Source organism: Anomaloglossus baeobatrachus, unplaced genomic scaffold, assembly GCF_048569485.1.
Source record: "Anomaloglossus baeobatrachus isolate aAnoBae1 unplaced genomic scaffold, aAnoBae1.hap1 Scaffold_2366, whole genome shotgun sequence".
In the NCBI taxonomy this organism is placed as follows: Eukaryota; Metazoa; Chordata; class Amphibia; order Anura; family Aromobatidae; genus Anomaloglossus; species Anomaloglossus baeobatrachus.
In genome coordinates this window covers 1-16,619 of record NW_027442031.1, presented here as the reverse complement: position 1 = coordinate 16,619, position 16,619 = coordinate 1, and the positions used below count along the sequence as shown (strand labels likewise).

The 16,619-nt window shown below is 48.6% G+C and overlaps 1 protein-coding gene across 3 annotated transcripts in view; it reads right to left on the bottom strand.

Annotated features, from left to right (window-relative positions):
• LOC142261663 (uncharacterized) overlaps positions 1-12,622 on the bottom strand; it is a 54,441-nt gene extending 41,819 nt beyond the window's left edge. For all 3 annotated transcript variants that reach the window (XM_075332132.1, XM_075332131.1, XM_075332133.1), the window contains exon 1: positions 12,490-12,622. In XM_075332132.1, coding sequence (XP_075188247.1) covers positions 12,490-12,600 — 111 coding nt within the window. In that variant the 5' untranslated portion in view covers positions 12,601-12,622. The remainder of the gene's footprint in view (positions 1-12,489) is intronic.
• Positions 12,623-16,619: the final 3,997 nt, after the last annotated feature.

Genomic DNA, 16,619 nt, shown 5'->3' with positions numbered 1-16,619 from the left:
CCCCTCTCCACCTTTCTGCCAGTTGCCCACCTCCTCCCACTCCCCAGGTGCCCTTCTCCACTTTTCTGCCAGTTTCCCCCCTTCTCCCACTCCCCAGGTGCCCTTCTCCACCTTTCTGCCAGTTGCCCCCCTCCTCCCGCTCCCCAGGTGCCCCTCTCCACCTTTCTGCCAGTTTCCCCCCTCCTCCCACTCCCCAGGTGCCCCTCTCCACCTTTCTGCCAGTTGCCCACCTCCTCCCACTCCCCAGGTGCCCCTCTCCACTTTTCTGCCAGTTTCCCCCCTCCTCCCGCTCCCCAGGTGCCGCTCTCCACCTTTCTGCCAGTTGCCCCCCTCCTCCCACTCCCCAGGTGCCCCTCTCCACCTTTCTGCCAGTTGCCCCCCTCCTCCCGCTCCCCAGGTGCCCCTCTCCACCTTTCTGCCAGTTGCCCCCCTCCTCCCACTCCCCAGGTGCCCCTCTCCACCTTTCTGCCAGTTGCCCCCCTCCTCCCACTCCCCAGGTGCCCCTCTCCACCTTTCTGCCAGTTGCCCCCCTCCTCCCACTCCCCAGGTGCCCCTCTTCACCTTTCTGCCAGTTGCCCCCCTCCTCCCACTCCCCAGGTGCCCCTCTTCACCTTTCTGCCAGTTGGCCCCCTCCTCCCACTCCCCAGGTGCCCCTCTCCACCTTTCTGCCAGTTGCCCCCCTCCTCCCACTCCCCAGGTGCCCCTCTCCACCTTTCTGCCAGTTGCCCCCCTCCTCCCACTCCCCAGGTGCCCCTCTTCACCTTTCTGCCAGTTGCCCCCCTCCTCCCACTCCCCAGGTGCCCCTCTTCACCTTTCTGCCAGTTGCCCCCCTCCTCCCACTCCCCAGGTGCCCCTCTTCACCTTTCTGCCAGTTGCCCCCCTCCTCCCACTCCCCAGGTGCCCCTCTTCACCTTTCTGCCAGTTGCCCCCCTCCTCCCACTCCCCAGGTGCCCCTCTTCACCTTTCTGCCAGTTGGCCCCCTCCTCCCACTCCCCAGGTGCCCCTCTCCACCTTTCTGCCAGTTGCCCCCCTCCTCCCACTCCCCAGGTGCCCCTCTCCACCTTTCTGCCAGTTGCCCCCCTCCTCCCACTCCCCAGGTGCCCCTCTTCACCTTTCTGCCAGTTGCCCCCCTCCTCCCACTCCCCAGGTGCCCCTCTTCACCTTTCTGCCAGTTGCCCCCCTCCTCCCACTCCCCAGGTGCCCCTCTTCACCTTTCTGCCAGTTGCCCCCCTCCTCCCACTCCCCAGGTGCCCCTCTCCACCTTTCTGCCAGTTGCCCCCCTCCTCCCACTCCCCAGGTGCCCCTCTCCACCTTTCTGCCAGTTGCCCCCCTCCTCCCACTCCCCAGGTGCCTCCAGGCTTTACCTCATCTTGCTTCCCACCAGCCGCTGCAATCACCAGAGCACATCTGTGTTCTCTCCAGGCTGCGATCTTCCTCCCCTGATATAATGACCACCCCCAGTGTTCTCCTCTCCACCCATCATCCTCCCTCTTAACTCCTCCCCACCTGTACGCTGTGTAAGAGGAGTCACACAATTCCCCATCATTCTACACATAGACATAATGAATTCACTCAGAGAACACATAATATAAGGGGGGTGATATCAGGGAGGGGAGATGGTATAATACAGGGGGGTGATATCAGGGAGGGGAGATGGTGTAATACAGGGGGTGATATCAGGGAGGGGAGATGGTATAATACAGGGGGGTGATATCAGGGAGGGGAGATGGTGTAATACAGGGGGTGATATCAGGGAGGGGAGATGGTATAATACAGGGGGGTGATATCAGGGAGGGGAGATGGTATAATACAGGGGGCTGATATCAGGGAGAGGAGATGGTATAATACAGGGGGTGATATCAGGGAGGGGAGATGGTATAATACAGGGGGGTGATATCAGGGAGGGGAGATGGTATAATACAGGGGGGTGATATCAGGGAGGGGAGATGGTATAATACAGGGGGGTGATATCAGGGAGAGGAGATTGTGTAATACAGGGGGTGATATCAGGGAGAGGAGATGGTATAATACAGGGGGTGATATCAGGGAGGGGAGATGGTATAATACAGGGGGGTGATATCAGGGAGGGGAGATGGTATAATACAGGGGGGTGATATCAGGGAGGGGAGATGGTATAATACAGGGGGGTGATATCAGGGAGGGGAGATGGTATAATACAGGGGATGATATCAGGGAGGGGAGATGGTATAATACAGGAGGTGATATCAGGGAGGGGAGATGGTATAATACAGGAGGTGATATCAGGGAGAGGAGATGGTATAATACAGGGGGTGATATCAGGGAGGGGAGATGGTATAATACAGGGGGCTGATATCAGGGAGGGGAGATGGTATAATACAGGGGGCTGATATCAGGGAGAGGAGATGGTATAATACAGGGGGTGATATCAGGGAGAGGAGATGGTATAATACAGGGGGTGATATCAGGGAGGGGAGATGGTATAATACAGGAGGTGATATCAGGGAGGAGAGATGTTGTAATACAGGAGGTGATATCAGGGAGGGTAGATGGTATAATACAGTGGGTGATATCAGGGAGGGGAGATGGTGTAATACAAGGGGGTGATATCGGGAGATGGTATAATACAGGGGGTGATATCAGGGAGGGGAGATGGTGTAATACAAGGGGGTGATATCGGGAGATGGTATAATACAGGGGGCTGATATCAGGGAGAGGAGATGGTATAATACAGGGGGTGATATCAGGGAGAGGAGATGGTATAATACAGGGGGTGATATCAGGGAGGGGAGATAGTATAATACAAGGAGGTGATATCAGGGAGGAGAGATGTTGTAATACAGGAGGTGATATCAGGGAGGGTAGATGGTATAATACAGGGGGGTGATATCAGGGAGAGGAGATGGTGTAATACAGGGGGGTGATATCGGGAGATGGTATAATACAGGGGGTGATATCAGGGAGAGGAGATGGTATAATACAGGGGGTGATATCAGGGAGGGGAGATGGTGTAATACAGGGGGGTGATATCAGGGAGGGGAGATGGTGTAATACAGGGGGTGATATCACGGAGGGGAGATGGTGTAATACAGGGGGGTGATATCAGGGACGAGAGATGGTATAATACAGGGGGTGATATCAGGGAGGGGAGATGGTGTAATACAGGGGGTGATATCAGGGAGGGGAGATGGTATAATACAGGGGGTGATATCAGGGAGGGGAGATGGTGTAATACAGGGGGTGATATCAGGGAGGGGAGATGGTGTAATACAGGGGGGTGATATCAGGGAGGGGAGATGGTATAATACAGGGGGGTGATATCAGGGAGGGGAGATGGTGTAATACAGGGGGGTGATATCAGGGAGGGTAGATGGTATAATACAGGGGGGTGATATCAGTGAGGAGAGATGGTATAATACAGGGGGTTGATATCAGGGAGGGGAGATGTTATAATACAGGGGGTGATATCAGGGAGGGGAGATGGTGTAATACAGGGGGGTGATATCAGGGAGGGAAGATGGTATAATACAGGGGGTTGATATCAGGGAGGGGAGATGGTATAATACAGGGGGCTGATATCAGGGAGGGGAGATGGTATAATACAGGGAGGTGATATCAGGGAGGGGAGATGGTGTAATACAGGGGGGTGATATCAGGGAGGGGAGATGGTGTAATACAGGGGGGTGATATCAGGGAGGGGAGATGGTGTAATACAGGGGGGTGATATCAGGGAGGGGAGATGGTGTAATACAGGGGGGTGATATCAGGGAGGGGAGATGGTGTAATACAGGGGGTGATATCAGGGAGGGGAGATGGTATAATACAGGGGGCTGATATCAGGGAGGGGAGATGGTATAATACAGGGGGGTGATATCAGGGAGGGAAGATGGTATAATACAGGGGGTGATATCAGGGAGAGGAGATGGTATAATACAGGGGGTGATATCAGGGAGAGGAGATGGTATAATACAGGGGGTGATATCAGGGAGGGGAGATGGTGTAATACAGGGGGGTGATATCAGGGAGGGGAGATGGTATAATACAGGGGGTGATATCAGGGAGAGGAGATGGTATAATACAGGGGGCTGATATCAGGGAGGAGAGATGGTATAATACAGGGAGGTGATATCAGGGAGGGGAGATGGTGTAATACAGGGGGGTGATATCAGTGAGGAGAGATGGTATAATACAGGAGGTGATATCAGGGAGGGTAGATGGTATAATACAGTGGGTGATATCAGGGAGGGGAGATGGTGTAATACAGGGGGGTGATATCGGGAGATGGTATAATACAGGGGGTGATATCAGGGAGAGGAGATGGTATAATACAGGGGGTGATATCAGGGAGGGGAGATGGTGTAATACAGGGGGGTGATATCAGGGAGGGGAGATGGTATAATACAGGGGGGTGATATCAGGGAGGGGAGATGGTGTAATACAGGGGGTGATATCACGGAGGGGAGATGGTGTAATACAGGGGGGTGATATCAGGGACGAGAGATGGTATAATACAGGGGGGTGATATCAGGGAGGGGAGATGGTGTAATACAGGGGGTGATATCACGGAGAGGAGATGGTGTAATCCAGGGGGGTGATATCAGGGAGGGTAGATGGTATAATACAGGGGGGTGATATCAGTGAGGAGAGATGGTATAATACAGTGGGGTGATATCCGGGAGGGGAGATGGTATAATACAGGGGGCTGATATCAGGGAGGGGAGATGGTGTAATACCGGGGGGTGATATCAGGGAGGGGAGATGGTATAATACAGGGGCGTGATATCAGGGAGGGGAGATGGAATAATACAGGGGGGGTGATATCAGGGAGGGGAGATGGTGTAATACAGGGGGTGATATCAGGGAGGGGAGATGGTATAATACAGGGGGCTGATATCAGGGAGGGGAGATGGTATAATACAGGGGGGTGATATCAGGGAGGGGAGATGGTATAATACAGGGGGCTGATATCAGGGAGGGGAGATGGTATAATACAGGGGGTTGATATCAGGGAGGGGAGATGGTGTAATACAGGAGGTGATATCAGGGAGAGGCGATGGTATAATACAGGGGATGATATCAGGGAGGGGAGATGGTATAATACAGGGGATGATATCAGGGAGGGTAGATGGTATAATACAGTGGGTGATATCAGGGAGGGGAGATGGTGTAATACAGGGGGGTGATATCGGGAGATGGTATAATACAGGGGGTGATATCAGGGAGAGGAGATGGTATAATACAGGGGGTGATATCAGGGAGGGGAGATGGTGTAATACAGGGGGGTGATATCAGGGAGGGGAGATGGTATAATACAGGGGGGTCATATCAGGGAGGGGGGATGGTATAATACAGGGGGTGATATCAGGGAGGGGAGATGGTGTAATACAGGGGGGTGATATCAGGGACGAGAGATGGTATAATACAGGGGGGTTATATCAGGGAGGGGAGATGGTGTAATACAGGGGGGTGATATCAGGGAGGGTAGATGGTATAATACAGGGGGGTGATATCAGGGAGAGGAGATGGTATAATACAGGGGGTGATATCAGGGAGAGGAGATGGTATAATACAGGGGGTGATATCAGGGAGGGGAGATGGTGTAATACAGGGGGGTGATATCAGGGAGGGGAGATGGTATAATACAGGGGGTGATATCAGGGAGAGGAGATGGTATAATACAGTGGGTGATATCAGGGAGGAGAGATAGTATAATACAAGGAGGTGATATCAGGGAGGAGAGATGGTGTAATACAGGAGGTGATATCAGGGAGGGTAGATGGTATAATACAGTGGGTGATATCAGGGAGGGGAGATGGTGTAATACAGGGGGGTGATATCGGGAGATGGTATAATACAGGGGGTGATATCAGTGAGGGGAGATGGTGTAATACAGGGGGGTGATATCAGGGAGAGGAGATGGTATAATACAGGGGGTGATATCAGGGAGGGGAGATGGTGTAATACAGGGGGGTGATATCAGGGAGGGTAGATGGTATAATACAGGGGGGTGATATCAGTGAGGAGAGATGGTATAATACAGGGGGTTGATATCAGGGAGGGGAGATGGTATAATACAGGGGGGTGATATCAGGGAGGGGAGATGGTGTAATACAGGGGGGTGATATCAGGGAGGGGAGATGGTGTAATACAGGGGGTGATATCAGGGAGGGGAGATGGTATAATACAGGGGGGTGATATCAGGGAGGGGAGATGGAATAATACAGGGGGGGTGATATCAGGGAGGGGAGATGGTGTAATACAGGGGGTGATATCGGGAGATGGTATAATACAGGGGGTGATATCAGGGAGAGGAGATGGTATAATACAGGGGGTGATATCAGGGAGGGGAGATGGTGTAATACAGGGGGGGTGATATCAGGGAGGGGAGATGGTATAATACAGGGGGGTGATATCAGGGAGGGGAGATGGTATAATACAGGGGGTGATATCAGGGAGGGGAGATGGTGTAATACAGGGGGTTGATATCAGGGACGAGAGATGGTATAATACAGGGGGGTGATATCAGGGAGGGGAGATGGTGTAATACAGGGGGGTGATATCAGGGAGGGTAGATGGTATAATACAGGGGGGTGATATCAGGGAGGGGAGATGGTATAATACAGGGGGTTGATATCAGGGAGGGGAGATGGTATAATACAGGGGGTTGATATCAGGGAGAGGATATGGTGTAATACAGGAGGTGATATCGGGGAGGGTAGATGGTATAATACAGGGGGGTGATATCAGGGAGGGGAGATAGTATAATACGGGGGGGAGATAGTATAAAAAAGAGGGTGACATCAGGGAGGGGAGATGGTACAATACAGGGGGGTGATATCTGAGAGGGGAGATGGTATCATACAGTGGGTGATATCAGGGAGGCGAGATGGTGTAATGCAGGGGGGTAATATCTGTTATGAGAGATGGTATACAGGGGGTGATATCAGGGAGGGGAGACAGTATAATATGGGGGGGTGATATCAGGGAGGCGAGATGGTGTAATACAGTGTGGTAATATCTGCGAGGAGAAATGGTATAATACAGAGGGGTGGTATCAGGGAGGGTACATGGTATAATACAGGGGGTGATATCAGGGAGGGGAGATGGTGTAATAAAGTGTGGTAATATCTGCGAGGAGAAATGCTATAATACAGAGGGGTGATATCAGGGAGGGGAGATGGTATAATACAGGAGAGGGGGGAAATATCAGTAAGGGAGATGGTATAATGTGGGGGGAAGACATCAGTGAGTGGAGATGGTATAATACAGGGGGAGTGATATCAAAAAGGGAAGATGGTTTAGACGGGGTGGGGGGGTTGATATCAATGACAGGAGATGGTATAATACAGGGGGGAGTGTCAGCAATGAGGAGAGATGTTATAATACAGGGGAGGGGGAAAAGATCATTGAGGGGAGATAGTATAATATAGGGGGGAGATATCAGTGAGTGGAGATAGTATAATACAGGGGGAGTGATATTAATGAAGGAAGATGGTATAATACAGGGGGAGTGATATCAATCAGGGGAGATGGTATAATATGGGGTTTGGGGGGTGGAAAATACCTGTGAGGGGAAATTGTATAAGTGCCACAGTGACTGCACTTCACCAGCCTTGATTCTGCTATAACTGCATTTACTGTCTACAGTCATGAGATCCAATTAGATATTGATCACAGCGGTCAGATACTGTATATCATCACCAGAAATGACAGAAGAAGGTCAGATACTGTATATCATCACCAGAAATGACAGAAGAAGGTCAGATACTGTATATCATCACCAGAAATGACAGAAGAAGGTCAGATACTGTATATCATCACCAGAAATGACAGAAGAAGGTCAGATACTGTATATCATCACCAGAAATGACAGAAGGTCAGATACTGTATATCATCACCAGAAATGACAGGAGAAGGTCAGATACTGTATATTATCACCAGAAATGACAGAAGAAGGTCAGATACTGTATATCATCACCAGAAATGACAGAAGAAGGTCAGATACTGTATATCATCACCAGAAATGACAGAAGAAGGTCAGATACTGTATATCATCACCAGAAATGACAGAAGAAGGTCAGATACTGTATATCATCACCACAAATGACAGAAGAAGGTCAGATACTGTATATCATCACCACAAATGACAGAAGAAGGTCAGATAGTGTATATCATCACCACAAATGACAGAAGAAGGTCAGATAGTGTATATCATCACCAGAAATGACAGAAGAAGGTCAGATACTGTATATCATCACCACAAATGACAGAGGAAGGGCAGATACTGTATATCATCACCAGAAATGACAGAAGAAGGTCAGATACTGTATATCATCACCAGAAATGACAGGAGAAGGTCAGATACTGTATATCATCACCAGAAATGACAGGAGAAGGTCAGATACTATATATCATCACCAGAAATGACAGAAGAAGGTCAGATACTGTATATCAGCACCAGAAATCACAGAAGAAGGTCAGATACTGTATATCATCACTAGAAATGACAGAAGAAGGTCAGATACTATATATCATCACTAGAAATGACAGAAGAAGGTCAGATACTGTATATCATCACCACAAATGACAGAAGAAGGTCAGATACTGTATATCATCACCACAAATGACAGAAGAAGGTCAGATAGTGTATATCATCACCAGAAATGACAGAAGAAGGTCAGATACTGTATATCATCACCAGAAATGACAGAAGAAGGTCAGATACTGTATATCATCACCAGAAATGACAGAAGAAGGTCAGATACTGTATATCATCACCAGAAATGACAGAAGAAGGTCAGATACTGTATATCATCACCACAAATGACAGAAGAAGGTCAGATACTGTATATCATCACCACAAATGACAGAAGAAGGTCAGATAGTGTACATCATCACCAGAAATGACAGAAGAAGGTCAGATACTGTATATCATCACCAGAAATGACAGAAGAAGGTCAGATACTGTATATCATCACCAGAAATGACAGAAGAAGGTCAGATACTGTATATCATCACCAGAAATGACAGGAGAAGGTCAGATACTGTATAGCATCACTAGAAATGACAGGAGAAGGTCAGATACTGTATATCATCACCAGAAATGACAGAAGAAGGTCAGATACTGTATATCATCACTAGAAATGACAGAAGAAGGTCAGATACTGTATATCATCACCAGAAATGACAGAAGAAGGTCAGATACTGTATATCATTACCACAAATGACAGAAGGTCAGATACTATATATCATTACCACAAATGACAGAAGGTCAGATACTGTATATCATCACCAGAAATGACAGAAGAAGGTCAGATACTGTATATCATCACCAGAAATGACAGAAGAAGGTCAGATACTGTATATCATCACCAGAAATGACAGAAGAAGGTCAGATACTGTATATCATCACTAGAAATGACAGAAGAAGGTCAGATACTGTATATCATCACCACAAATGACAGAAGAAGGTCAGATACTGTATATCATCACCAGAAATGACAGAAGAAGGTCAGATAGTGTATATCATCACTAGAAATGACAGAACAAGGTCAGATACTGTATATCATCACCAGAAATGACAGAAGAAGGTCAGATACTGTATATCATCACCAGAAATGACAGGAGAAGGTCAGATACTGTATATCATCACCAGAAATGACAGAAGAAGGTCAGATACTGTATATCATCACTAGAAATGACAGAAGAAGGTCAGATACTGTATATCATCACCAGAAATGACAGGAGAAGGTCAGATACTGTATATCATCACTAGAAATGACAGAAGAAGGTCAGATACTGTATATCATCACCACAAATGACAGAAGAAGGTCAGATAGTGTATATTATCACCAGAAATTACAGGAGAAGGTCAGATACTGTATATCATCACCAGAAAGGACAGAAGGTCAGATACTGTATATCATCACCAGAAATGACTGGAGAAGATCAGATACTGTATATCATCACCAGAAATGACAGGAGAAGGTAAGATATTGTATATTATCACCAGAAATTACAGGAGAAGGTCAGATACTGTATATTATCACCATAAATGACAGGAGGTCAGATACTGTATATCATCACCAGAAATGACAGAAGATTCTGAGGCATTGAGATCCAAGGCAGATAGGTAGGAAAGCCTTCAGAAACAGTCAAGACTCCAAGATAAGAGGCAGCCATCAGTCACCTGTAAATATTTGTGTTTCTAGCTGTGTAGACCTCTGTGGAATTATGTATCTATAGTACATAACCATGAAAACGTAGGGGAGAATCTGACCACAGGACGAGCAGAGATCACAGCTCAGGGGAAGAATCTGTCCACAGGACGAGCAGAGATCACAGCTGAGGAGGAGAATCTGTCCACAGGATGAGCAGAGATCACAGCTCAGGAGAATCTGTCCACAGGAAGAGCAGAGATCACAGCTCAGAGGAGAATCTGTCCACAGGACGAGCAGAGATCACAGCTGAGGAGGAGAATCTGTCCACAGGACGAGCAGAGATCACAGCTGAGGAGGAGAATCTGTCCACAGGACGAGCAGAGATCACAGCTGAGGAGGAGAATCTGTCCACAGGACGGGCAGAGATCACAGCTCAGGGGAGAATCTGTCCACAGGACGAGCAGAGGTCACAGCTCAGGAGGAGAATCTGTCCACAGGACGAGCAGAGATCACATCTCCGGGGGAGAATCTGTCCACAGGACGAGCAGAGATCACAGCTCAGGGGGAGAATCTGTGCACAGGACGAGCAGAGATCACAGCTCAGGAGGAGAATGTGTCCACAGGACGAGCAGAGATCACAGCTCAGAGGAGAATCTGTCCACAGGACGAGCAGAGATCACAGCTCAGAGGAGAATCTGTCCACAGGACGAGCAGAAATCACAGCTCAGGGGGAGAATCTGTCCACAGGACGAGCAGAGATCACAGCTCAGGAGGAGAATCTGTCCACAGGATGAGCAGAGATCACAGCTCAGGGGGAGAATCTGTCCACAGGATGAGCAGAGATCACAGCTCAGAGGAGAATCTGTCCACAGGACGAACAGAGATCACAGCTCAGGAGGAGAACCTGTCCACAGGACGAGCAGAGATCACAGCTCAGGAGGAGAATCTGTCCACAGGACGAGCAGAGATCACAGCTCAGGAGGAGAACCTGTCCACAGGACGAGCAGAGATCACAGCTCAGGAGGAGAACCTGTCCACAGGACGAGCAGAGATCACAGCTCAGGAGGAGAACCTGTCCACAGGACGAGCAGAGATCACAGCTCAGGAGGAGAATCTGTCCACAGGACGAGCAGAGATCACAGCTCAGAGGAGAATCTGTCCACAGGACGAGCAGAGATCACAGCTCAGGGGGAGAATCTGTCCACAGGACGAGCAGAGATCACAGCTCAGGAGGAGAATCTGTCCACAGGACGAGCAGAGATCACAGCTCAGGGGAGAATCTGTCCACAGGACGAGCAGAGATCACAGCTCAGGAGGAGAACCTGTCCACAGGACGGGCAGAGATCACAGCTCAGGAGGAGAATGTGTCCACAGGACGAGCAGAGATCACAGCTCAGAGGAGAATCTGTCCACAGGACGAGCAGAGATCACAGCTCAGGAGGAGAATGTGTCCACAGGACGAGCAGAGATCACAGCTCAGGAGGAGAATCTGTCCACAGGACGAGCAGAGATCACAGCTCAGGAGGAGAATGTGTCCACAGGACGAGCAGAGATCACAGCTCAGGAGGAGAATCTGTCCACAGGACGAGCAGAGATCACAGCTCAGGAGGAGAATCTGTCCACAGGACGAGCAGAGATCACAGCTCAGGAGGAGAATCTGTCCACAGGACGAGCAGAGATCACAGCTCAGGAGGAGAATCTGTCCACAGGACGAGCAGAGATCACAGCTCAGGAGGAGAATCTGTCCACAGGACGAGCAGAGATCACAGCTCAGGAGGAGAATCTGTCCACAGGACGAGCAGAGATCACAGCTCAGGGGGAGAATCTGTCCACAGGACGAGCAGAGATCACAGCTGAGGAGGAGAATCTGTCCACAGGACGAGCAGAGATCACAGCTCAGGAGGAGAATCTGTCCACAGGACGAGCAGAGATCACAGCTCAGGAGGAGAATCTGTCCACAGGACGAGCAGAGGTCACAGCTCAGGAGGAGAATCTGTCCACAGGACGAGCAGAGATCACAGCTCAGGAGGAGAATCTGTCCACAGGAGGACTATTAGTCGTAGACTCCACAAATCTGCTTTTTATGGAGCAGCGGCAAGAAAGACATGGAAAGGACAAAGTGATCAGAGGAAGAATCAGCTCCGGTCAGATGAGACCAAAGGAGAACTTGGCTAAATACAAAACGCTGTGTGCGGAGGAAAGTGCTACCACCCTGAAGACTCCATCCCCACCGCCACACACCGCCACACACCGCCACACACGGAATGTGTAAGTCATGTCTATGGATCTGTATATTGTGGGAAGCTAGAGGAATATCAGGGAGCAGATACATGCGTAGCGGATGACTTACATCAGAGGCCTTCTTCTCGGCCAGTTCCAGCCGCTCCTGCGCTTCCTTCACGGCCTCAGAGTACTTCTCCACCTCTTCTTCTGTGCCCTTCACCTTTTTCTGCATCCCCATCACCTCTTCCTCCAGCTGCAGGGAGAAAAACATGGTATCAGTCCCTACGTCTTCAACATGAGGCCGAACCTCCAAGATATTAGTGTAATATGTCCTCCGGACCGTCCATCAGCAGCAGATGTCAGGAAACACAGGTCAGACATGTCGGGGCCCGTAGTCAGAGACACACCGGGGGCTGGACGTCATTAAGGGGGACAAAAAGGGCCCAATGTGTATCATCCTCTATATGCTGCGTGTCCATTGTATCCGGCCGACAACATGTCCTATATAATACATACAACACACATACAGCTCATACGGTGTATACGTCACCCCATATACAGGAGATCATCCGTATCCATACATCACCCCATATACAGGAGATCCATACATCACCCCATATACAGGAGATCCATACATCACCCCATATACAGGAGATCATCCATATCCATACATCACCCCATATACAGGAGATTCATACATCACCCCATATACAGGAGATCATCCGTATCCATACATCACCCTATATACAGGAGATCATCCGTATCCATACATCACCCCATATACAGGAGATCATCCGTATCCATACATCACCCCATATACAGGAGATCCATACATCACCCCATATACAGGAGATTCATACATCACCCCATATACAGGAGATCATCCATATCCATACATCACCCCATATACAGGAGATTCATACATCACCCCATATACAGGAGATCATCCGTATCCATACATCACCCTATATACAGGAGATCATCCGTATCCATACATCACCCCATATACAGTAGATCATCCGTATCCATACATCACCCCATATTCAGGAGATCCATACATCACCCCATATACAGGAGATCATCCGTATCCATACATCACCCCATATACAGGAGATTCATACATCACCCCATATACAGGAGATCATCCATATCCATACATCACCCCATATACAGGAGATTCATACATCACCCCATATACAGGAGATCATCCGTATCCATACATCACCCTATATACAGGAGATCATCCGTATCCATACATCACCCCATATACAGTAGATCATCCGTATCCATACATCACCCCATATTCAGGAGATCCATACATCACCCCATATACAGGAGATCATCCATATCCATACATCACCCCATATACAGGAGATCCATACATCACCCCATATACAGGAGATCCATACATCACCCCATATACAGGAGATCATCCGTATCCATACATCACCCCATATACAGGAGATCATCCGCATCCATACATCACCCCATACACAGGAGATCATCCGCATCCATACATCACCCCATATACAGGAGATCATCCGTATCCATACGTCACCCCATATACAGGAGATCATCCATATACATACGTCACCCCATATACAGGAGATCATCCGTATCCATACATCACCCCATACACAGGAGATCATCCGTATCCATACATCACCCCATATACAGGAGATCATCCGTATCCATACATCACCCCATATACAGGAGATCATCCGTATCCATACATCACCCAATATACAGGAGATCATCCGTATCCATACATCACCCCATATACAGGAGATCATCCGTATCCATACATCACCCCATATACAGGAGATCATCCGCATCCATACATCACCCCATATACAGGAGATCATCCGTATCCATACATCACCCCATATACAGGAGATCATCCGTATCCATACATCACCCCATACACAGGAGATCATCCGTATCCATACATCACCCCATACACAGGAGATCATCCGTATCCATACATCACCCCATATACAGGAGATCATCCGTATCCATACATCACCCCATACACAGGAGATCATCCGTATCCATACATCACCCCATACACAGGAGATCATCCGTATCCATACATCACCCCATACACAGGAGATCATCCGTATCCATACATCACCCCATACACAGGAGATCATCCGTATCCATACATCACCCCATATACAGGAGATCATCCGTATCCATCATACATCACCCAATATACAGGAGATCATCCGTATCCATACATCACCCCATACACAGGAGATCCTCCGTATCCATACATCACCCCATATACAGGAGATCATCCGTATCCATACATCACCCCATACACAGGAGATCATCCGTATCCATACATCACCCCATATACAGGAGATCATCCGTATCCATACATCACCCCATATACAGGAGATCCATACATCACCCCATATACAGGAGATCCATACATCACCCCATATACAGGAGATCATCCGTATCCATACATCACCCCATATACAGGAGATCATCCGTATCCATACATCACCCCATACACAGGAGATCATCCGTATCCATACATCACCCCATACACAGGAGATCCTCCGTATCCATACATCACCCCATATACAGGAGATCATCCGTATCCATCATACATCACCCAATATACAGGAGATCATCCGTATCCATACATCACCCCATACACAGGAGATCATCCGTATCCATACATCACCCCATACACAGGAGATCATCCGTATCCATACATCACCCCATATACAGGAGATCATCCGTATCCATACATCACCCCATACACAGGAGATCATCCGTATCCATACATCACCCCATACACAGGAGATCATCCGTATCCATACATCACCCCATATACAGGAGATCATCCGTATCCATACATCACCCCATATACAGGAGATCATCCGTATCCATACATCACCCCATATACAGGAGATCATCCGTATCCATACATCACCCCATATACAGGAGATCATCCGTATCCATACATCACCCCATACACAGGAGATCATCCGTATCCATACATCACCCCATACACAGGAGATCATCCGTATCCATACATCACCCCATATACAGGAGATCATCCGTATCCATACATCACCCCATATACAGGAGATCCTCCGTATCCATACATCACCCCATACACAGGAGATCATCCGTATCCATACATCACCCCATATACAGGAGATCATCCGTATCCATACATCACCCCATACACAGGAGATCATCCGTATCCATACATCACCCCATATACAGGAGATCATCCGTATCCATACATCACCCCATATACAGGAGATCATCCATATACATACATCACCCCATACACAGGAGATCCATACATCACCCCATATACAGGAGATCCTCCGTATCCATACATCACCCCATATACAGGAGATCATCCGTATCCATACATCACCCCATACACAGGAGATCATCCGTATCCATACATCACCCCATATACAGGAGATCATCCGTATCCATACATCACCCCATACACAGGAGATCATCCGTATCCATACATCACCCCATACACAGGAGATCATCCGTATCCATCATACATCACCCAATATACAGGAGATCATCCGTATCCATACATCACCCCATACACAGGAGATCCTCCGTATCCATACATCACCCCATATACAGGAGATCATCCGTATATCCATACATCACCCCATACACAGGAGATCATCCGTATCCATACATCACCCCATATACAGGAGATCATCCGTATCCATACATCACCCCATATACAGGAGATCCATACATCACCCCATATACAGGAGATCCATACATCACCCCATATACAGGAGATCATCCGTATCCATACATCACCCCATATACAGGAGATCATCCGTATCCATACATCACCCCATACACAGGAGATCATCCGTATCCATACATCACCCCATACACAGGAGATCCTCCGTATCCATACATCACCCCATATACAGGAGATCATCCGTATCCATCATACATCACCCAATATACAGGAGATCATCCGTATCCATACATCACCCCATACACAGGAGATCATCCGTATCCATACATCACCCCATACACAGGAGATCATCCGTATCCATACATCACCCCATATACAGGAGATCATCCGTATCCATACATCACCCCATACACAGGAGATCATCCGTATCCATACATCACCCCATACACAGGAGATCATCCGTATCCATACATCACCCCATATACAGGAGATCATCCGTATCCATACATCCCCCATATACAGGAGATCATCCGTATCCATAC